The 8,617-nt window shown below is 38.1% G+C and overlaps 1 protein-coding gene across 1 annotated transcript in view; it reads right to left on the reverse strand.

Annotated features, from left to right (window-relative positions):
- LOC128519617 (vascular cell adhesion protein 1-like) overlaps nt 1–6,704 on the reverse strand; it is a 57,954-nt gene extending 51,250 nt beyond the window's left edge. Inside the window, exon 1 of the mRNA XM_053493406.1 lies at nt 6,576–6,704. Within this exon, the coding sequence (XP_053349381.1) occupies nt 6,576–6,648 (73 nt within the window). The 5' untranslated portion in view covers nt 6,649–6,704. The remainder of the gene's footprint in view (nt 1–6,575) is intronic.
- Between the last annotated feature and the right edge of the window lie 1,913 nt (nt 6,705–8,617).

The raw sequence follows: 8,617 nt of genomic DNA on the forward strand, positions 1-8,617 counted from the left end.
GAATCGCGACAGAGCAGTGTTTCTGTTAGATTGTGTGTGTGTGTGTGTGTGTGTGTAAAGGCAAAAGGGGAAGGGAGGAAACACACATTCTCTAATAACCCTCACGTGCACACACACTAACAAGAAATCTAATGACACTTGCTTTCTCTTTACAAGCGTGCATGTGTTTTTTAATAAACAGTACACACATGCGTTAAAGGACTTGTGTGAAAGGATGACTTTTACACACACACACACACAAACACACACAAAATAAAAGATGCTTTACACGTGCACACGTGGTCACAGTGTTATAGTCAACAGTACACGCATGCACAGATGTTAACTATACGAGTGACGCACACGCACTAAACCGAGCATGGAAGACGATTAATCACAATTCCACAGCACGGGAGAGAGAGGGAACCATTGGCTCAGTTGTGATCATGTGACGCTTGACATCAAAACAAGAAGCGCATGCATGCCACTTGATTGTGTGTGTGTGTGATCAATAAAATTTAAAGTTGAAAATTGGAAAATCAGTCCTGCACAAAATTAGCTTTTTTTACTGTTTAAACCTCAGCAAAGTGTTTTTTTGTTTTTTTTTTAGAATTGACATCACACACACATGCATAAACAGTGATGTAGTTCAGGGTATATGGAGGTATATGGTGATACACTGATACAATGGGGTTCTGTTACTGTCAGATGTTGAGTACATGATCAAACACATTTGTCTCAAAACTCCACAATAGTTATGAGCTCGTCCTACCCATCAGTCTCTCCAACCCACGCTTACTGTAAATCACATGATTAACCCAAAAATACATTATGTTTTGCCACTTTCAGGATTTGTTTTGTAATAAAAGTTTGTGTGTGTGTGTGTGTGTGTGTGTGTGTGTGTGTGTGTGTGTGTGTGTGTGTGTTTTAATTGAAAATATTATTTAAATTACCTGGTTAATTTAAAAGTCAACTATTGGTTTGACAGATAATGTAAATAAACCTGTCAAAAATTGCTTTTAGAGTTAGTGATAGAGCTTATATTCTGATAACGTTAAAACTGTGTCACAATGTGCTACCGTATATCAGGAAATGTAACTTCCATTAAACCCAATTCCAATATTTATGCAGGCTACAGCCAATTACAACTACAGTATAGGTACCATATATTAAAAACGTTATACGTTAGCAATACATTTCTGCTACAAGTAGGAAATTCTAGCAGTGTAGGAAAAAATGATTGGAACAGTTCAGAGTGGTGTTCCAGCACTTTTGATAAATAAGTTAATCATCAGATTCAATTTCAGTAAAACCTCGGATTACGAGTAACATGGTTTGCGAGTGTTTCGCAGGACAAGCAAAGATTTTTAATAAATTTAGACATGAAAAATGAACAAGTCTTGGTTTACGAGTATCGAGTACCAAGTATCATGTATCACGCATGCGCTTCTTGTTTTGACGCCGGGTGTCACGTAATCACAACTGAGCCAACAGTTTTTCTCTCTTTTTCTCGCTGCGGAATTGTGAGTAATCGTCTCCCCTGCTGGGTCTTAGTGCGCGTCTCTTACTGGTATAATCAACATCCGTGCACGCGTGTATTGTTTACTATAACACTGTGACCATGTGCGTGTGCGTAAAACATCTTTTATTTTGTATATGTGTGTGTACAGCGTGCATGTAAAGCAAAAGCAAGTCTCATTAGAGAGGGTAAAGATCCATTTTCTCTCTCTGTTCAAGGCTTAGCCTGCTCTTTGTGTCTGTGTGCGTGCGCGTCATTGGACGTGCCACACACACACACACAGACTCCTCCTACTTTCGCCTTCACAGACACACACTCTTTCTCTACACAGATACACTGTTCTGTTGCAATGCTTTTCCAAAGTGCAGGTTATTATTATTTTTTTTTTACTTTATATTTTGTGTTAATTCTTTTTATGTATTATTTATTTGGGGCTGTGAAATAAATAATTTTAATTTCCATTATTTCTTACATTTGGTTTATGAGCGTTTTGGAATATAAGCCTGCTTCTGAAACGAATTATGCTCATAATTCAAGGTTCCACTGTACAATGATCTTATTTTAACTCAAACATAAATGACTCCTGTAGATGGACCCCACAGGAAACTCCAATATGAGATCTCATGTTAATCTCTTCTTTTTCTCACAGACAGGACTGAGCCATCTTAAAGACTTGAATGAGATTTAGGCTTTTTCTGCATCTTCTCAAAGGTGGCTCAAATGTGGCTCATTACCTCTAAATCTCAGATAGTTCATATTTGTCTTGTGTGCGACTCACATAGTTTTTGTTTTTTCAAAGCAATGTTTGTAGTATATTTTAGCTGAAAAATACACATATTTCGTTTGCTTTTAAACTGACAAATGAATTCAAATGCTACCTGTTGTTTCAACCTTCAAAAAGTTGGGAATGGAGTAGCTGAATGGTTTTAGGTAAATCTCAAATGTTTTGATAATTTTTTGTTGTTGCTTAGATAATAAGCAACTCCAGAAGCTGCTGATTTTGAACAAACTTGTTGGACTGCCACCACAAGAGAAGACTGATCTAGCCGGTGAAAAAGAACTTTGCTGTTTACTGAGAATTTTTTATATGTTCAATAAAACTAGAATATTTCTCATTTATGTTTCATGCTTCTCATTTCTGGCTTTAATCTCATCATGGTCTTATATATGATTCATTTGCTTCTCCTTTAAATGCAGTTCTGTTTCTCATGTACATTTCAGATTTCTCAAATGTTTCTTAAGTAAGTAAGTCTTGAGTTGTAGCTCATTTGTGTTTCTTTGTTTCTCCAAGACCCCTTTAGGAGAAATAGAAAAGACAAAGTCAAGCTCATAATAAGAAAGCTCAATTCAGTCTCATGAATCATCTTTCTGAGCAATAATATTTTGTTATGGGACATCAGAAAATTCTTCAGACGAGGCAGAGACACAGAAACAGTAAGGAGGAAGAGGAAGTGAGAGAAGGCGAGAAGGAGACTGGAGTTGGTGACAAGCATGCTAGCTAGTTAATCTATCTTACTTGCAATGGGGGGGGGGCAGATGTAAACGTTTAAATGATTCTATGAACTTGCAGTTGTTGGTCTTTTCATCTGCTTTCATCTGCAAGGGGTCGCCACAGCGGAATATCCAGTCCGCACTACAACTTGACACAGGTTTTACACCGGATGCCCTTCCTGACGCAACCCTCCCATTTTATCTGGGCTTGGGACCGGCACTGCATCCAGTGGTTGGGGTTTGGGCACTGGCTGGAAATTGAACCCGGGCCTTCCAGTGCCCATTCTATGAACTTGCAACTGATCCGATTCTATTCATTTAAGGAAGTAGAGGAAACAATGAGGAAAAAGACTAGGTTATAGTGTTTAATGATGACAAATATGAACCAACTCAGTTTGAACTTTATGTAGAATATGCGATGCCCTCTCACACTGCTGAGAAATGCTCTGTGTACTTTAACATTAAAGTGGAACGTCGGATTGCGAGTAACCTGGTTTGCGAGCGTTCCACAAGACGAGCAAAATTTTTAAATAATTTTTGTCTTAATAAACGAGGGAGTCTAAATTTACGGGTAACAAATATCATCGAGTATCATGTAGCACGCATGCGCTTCTTGTTTTGACACCAAGAGTAACGTGATCACAACTGAGCCAATAGTTTTTGTTTTTTTATTTTGTGTTTGTATGTGTGTGTGTACGGGGTGGGTATGTGTGTGCGCTCGTGCAGAGGTGTGTGTGTATCCTACACAGCAGCCCCCTTCCCCCCTTCCTCCTCTCCTCTCTCGCTTCTTGCATTCAGCTGCTTGTTTTTCACTCATTTTGAACATGCCAATCTTTACCATTACAATCACTACTGCCATCTAGTGGATAGGTGAAAAATAAACCTACCTATTGTCTAGATGGCAGTAGTGAGTAATGGGGAGGATTTGCATGTTAAAAAAGAACGCAGCACAAAGCAACTGAATGCGGGAAGCAGAAAGCATGCTTATCATTAGTTTTTGTTATAACTGTTTCAAGCCTTTCTGTTGTCAGTAAAGGCATAAGTTACAGAACTGTTGGCTCTGCGTTACTACCCTTTTTTAATAATTTTTTTTATTTTAACATTTTTTTATATTTTTTTACCCGATTTTTCTCCCTAATTTAGTGGTGTCCAAATCCTCCCAGTCAATAGAGGGCTCCCAGATTAAGCTTTTACTACCATTCAGTCGGGAGGGACGCAGACTATCACGTGTTTCCTCTGACCCACGTGATGTCGCCGACCATCTTTTCAAACTGCTCGCTAACGTACCGTTGGAGGCGGAGTAACACACTCGGAGGGTGCTATCCGCTCCCTCTGCTTACGTGAGCTCACAGACGCCCCTGATTGGCTTGTAGAGCCGTTATTAATGTGGGAGCACAGAGTACCTCTCATCCCTCCCCTCTTAGAGAGCTCGGCCAATCAGCTCTCTCTAGGCCTCCGGCTGTGAGAGGTTACAGCATCACCCGGGGCCCTATCTCCGGATGATAGGGCGAGCACTTTACCACTGCGCCACTCGGAGGCCCGTTACTACACTTTTCAGCTTTATATTTTGTATTAATTATTATTATATGAATATTTTGGGGGTTGTGAAATGAATCATCTAAGTTTCCATTATTTCTTATGGGGAAAATTCGCTTTGCTATACGAGTGTTTTGATATACAAGCACGCTTCCAGAACGAATTATGCTCACAATCCAAGTTTCCACTGTATCTTGGTCTATGAGCGTTTTGCAAGACGAGAAAATAAAAAAATAATAATTTAACTTGTTAAACAAGCAAGGTCTTGACAAATTCAAATTCAAATTTTATTTGTCACATACACAGTCATACACAGTACGAGTTTCCACTGTATCTTGGTCTATGAGCGTTTTGCAAGACGAGAAAATAAAAAAAAATAATAATTTAACTTGTTAAACAAGCGAGGTCTTGACAAATTCAAATTCAAATTTTATTTGTCACATACACAGTCATACACAGTACGAAATGTAGTAAAATGCTTACACGACCGCCAGTGACCCTAAAAAGAGAATTAAAGCTTATAATAAGTAATAAATATAAATAAAAGTAATACGATAGAAAAATTTAATAAAAAAATCAAAGTAAATTTGAACTAGGAAAAATAAAAATAAAAATAGAAATAAAAATAGAAATATGCTGTACGAAAATAGAAATATACTGTACAAATAGAAATATACGAGTTCTGTATGTGCTTTGTCTTCCAGTGTCATGTGATCAGTGGTTCTTTTCTCTCCTACATAGTAGCCCCGCTGCTCATGCTTCTGCTCTCGTCACAAAAGTAAAGTGCTGGTTAATTTGTTATTACTGTAATTTATTTTTACTTTATATTTTGTATTAACAATTGTCATGTACAAATATATATAAAAATTACTGAATTAAGTGTATTATTATTATTATTATTATTATTATTATTATTATTATTATAAAGCAAATAAGGGGAAAAAATGAAACAAACTCCCCACCCACCCTGAACATAACCAAAAACCTTTCTCCGACATTCTTCACTCAACTGTAATCCCAATTCATTTTCCCAAGCAGATCTGGTTTTAGTGATTTTACAATTACCAAATGATACGATAAAATTATATATTCTTGAAATCACACCTCGCTGATATGAATTAAATGTGATCAGACTTTCCCAGGGCTGCTTGGGAGGTATAGAAGGATAATTAATATGAATATTTTGGGGCTATGGAACAAATTATCTGAGTTTCCATTATTTCTTATAGGGGGAAATTCACTTTGGCAATGAATTATGCTTGCAATCCAAAGTTAAACTGTATATATTTAAACTCACTGACAACTTAAATACGAACACCAGAATATTTATGCAGTTATCCACCATTACAGCATATCCAGCATTATCAGCTGATTAAGTGGCAGCAGTCTCTAGAGGTTCGGTGTGTAACCGTGACCTATACTTTATTTGAAATGGCTCACTCAATTCATGAAATGATCCATGAAATTCTCTTTCATGAAAATAGAAGTTGGCCAAGGGAACTTTCTATTAAGCAATTTCGTATCTTTTTTACATGCATTTGACATTCAAGAATTATGGATGATTATTTATATTTAAAACTTAAGAACTAAAAGAACTTTGTGTCTAGCAACACTGCTGCAAATCTATATGGGAGTCTATATATCTATTTTAAAATCTATTTCAAATCCCACTTCAACCCCTGGTTAAAGGTATTGAGTTAGTTTAATATACGCACACACCAAAATATGGTCTCTTGTGCAAAATTGTAATAATTAGATTAACAGAGACGGTGACGTGAAGGATCCAAACCAAAATCAGCTTTCAGAGCAAACAACCCAACGACGTTACATCAGTGCTGATAGCTAGCAACAGCTCAGCTAACCTCAGCCCAGGTATTGTCCATTTCTACTGTGAAGTTAATATACAAGAGTAGTCGTACATCACACTAATTATATCACAGGGTGTTGTTTCCTAGTTCAAAAAGGGGATACATTTAGGGTACACCCAGTTCTCCAGGCACCACTACATCACCGCTCTCACACACACACATACACACCTTTTCTTGCTCACCTGCTGTAGTATATGTTCCATACAATCCCACACACAGTGCGGTGAGCAACGACGAGAAAAAACACACTGCCATCTCAGAGCATTGGAAAATCACCGAAGTGTGAACTGACAGAGTGAAGTGAAAGTAAGAGGAATTCTCAAAGACCACTCCTAACCTACCCCCCCCCCCCCACACACACACACATAAACACACACCCAAAGTGGAAAGTACAGAAGTGTGTTATTTTGTTACAGTATAGTTGTTTATAATTACACCATAGTACTTTTATTTGAATTTTTTTTATTCTATCCTTTTCTTTTTTATCAGTGTTACTGAATGAAGTCATATATAAATAAATAAAATAATAAAACATTTAATGAAGATTAATAAAGGCTGTTTTCATATCAGGATCTAAGTACAGTACTGTATGAATCTGAGTACTGCACACATTCAATCCCAAAGTCTGGTAGGTTTGTGTATTTTGCCTTCTCTGTACCAAACGTGCAAAATGTCATCTCGGGTATGGATTAAATCAGGTGAAAGCGCCGCCATCAACACCGCCTGGGTCCTCTGAATTCTCTGTGTGTGTGTGAGTGAGAGTGTGCAGCATTGCTGATCTCATCCTCTGTCCTACGCAGTCAGAGCTGGTACAGTAGGAGGCGGGAGAGAGGGGTTATTGTGAGATTGCATCAAAAATATCAGTCATTTTAAGCAGAGTGCGGCAATCGGGTTTGTTAAAACTTTTTTTTATTGCTGGACTGCCACCCGCTGTATTAAAGTGTGAAAATACTCAAGTGGACTCAGATACAGAATAATATTACTAATGTGAAATCTGACCACAGGAGGAATTTGGGGTAAGCGTGGCAAGAAGACAATAATACCTAATCAGGATATGACACAACCGTTCGTATAGTCTGAAAGCAACCGAAAAGTCAACATATTACATTTTAAATAGTTTAATTTCAAGAAAATAAAGCTGGCTAATAGGCTACACTTCAGAAAGCAAAAGTTTAGCAGCCAAGTCTGAGACAGTTGTACATCCCTGACCTGATTTATCTCCAGTTCTAAATGACTTCATCCTGAAGCACCTTTTAATTAACGGTTTGTTTGTGAGCCAGAGCTCAGATAAGGAGGAGGAGGCGGAGGAGTGTAGAGCCCGGAATCTTGTATTGTTCCACACTTCCTGCATAGTTTCTCGATTGGGAGGGTCTGCTACTTCCTGTAACAGTTTTGATGAAATTACTGGTACTGCCCGTGCCATGCCACGCAGTAAAGCCCAGTTCCCGCTCTCTGCCACGGTGAAAGCTGATTTGGCAAGGACATGGATCACACAGATAACATCAGTAACAAAATAACAGGGAGATAACAGAAACACACACACACACACACACACACACTGCTGAAAAGAAAAATGACCAGATATGGAGAATATTTTTGCTGTCCTTTTTTAACACTCAAAAATTTTGCTGTGTGTGTGTGTGTAAGTGTGTGCATGCAATACATGAGTGCTACACACCAGTTCCAGTCAGTTGGCTGAATCTGAGGAAGGAAATGACTGTTATTCTCCACCCGAGCACACAATGTAACGGAAAGTTGGTCTTTTTATAACAAAAATGAAAACATTAGAGTTACAATTCAGAAATGCTTACCCATGTCAGTACACACACCTACGCAATTCTTTAAACAGACACCAGAACCTCTAGTAAAATAATCAACTGCTCGGTTAACTGAAGCTGAATACCACATGCAGTAAGCTTTCTGATCTCACTGTAACTCCGGATGGCCAAAGACCTCGGCCTGATTATAGATTCCAAACATTCATTTGAAGCTCATGTAGATAATATTACCAGGATTGTCAATAAGTGATGCAGAAAAACTAGTTCATGCTTTTATCATCTCTAGGTTGGACTACTGTTACACTTTACTGTCTGGTTGTTTAACTGGGTGCATAAACATGCTTCATTTAGACCAGAATACAGCAGCGAGTCCTCACTACAGAGTCCTCACTACAACCAGAAGATACGAGCACAACACACCTATCTTACCCTCATTGATTTTAAAA

This window comes from Clarias gariepinus, chromosome 3 (assembly GCF_024256425.1).
Source record: "Clarias gariepinus isolate MV-2021 ecotype Netherlands chromosome 3, CGAR_prim_01v2, whole genome shotgun sequence".
NCBI classification, from domain to species: domain Eukaryota; kingdom Metazoa; phylum Chordata; class Actinopteri; order Siluriformes; family Clariidae; genus Clarias; species Clarias gariepinus.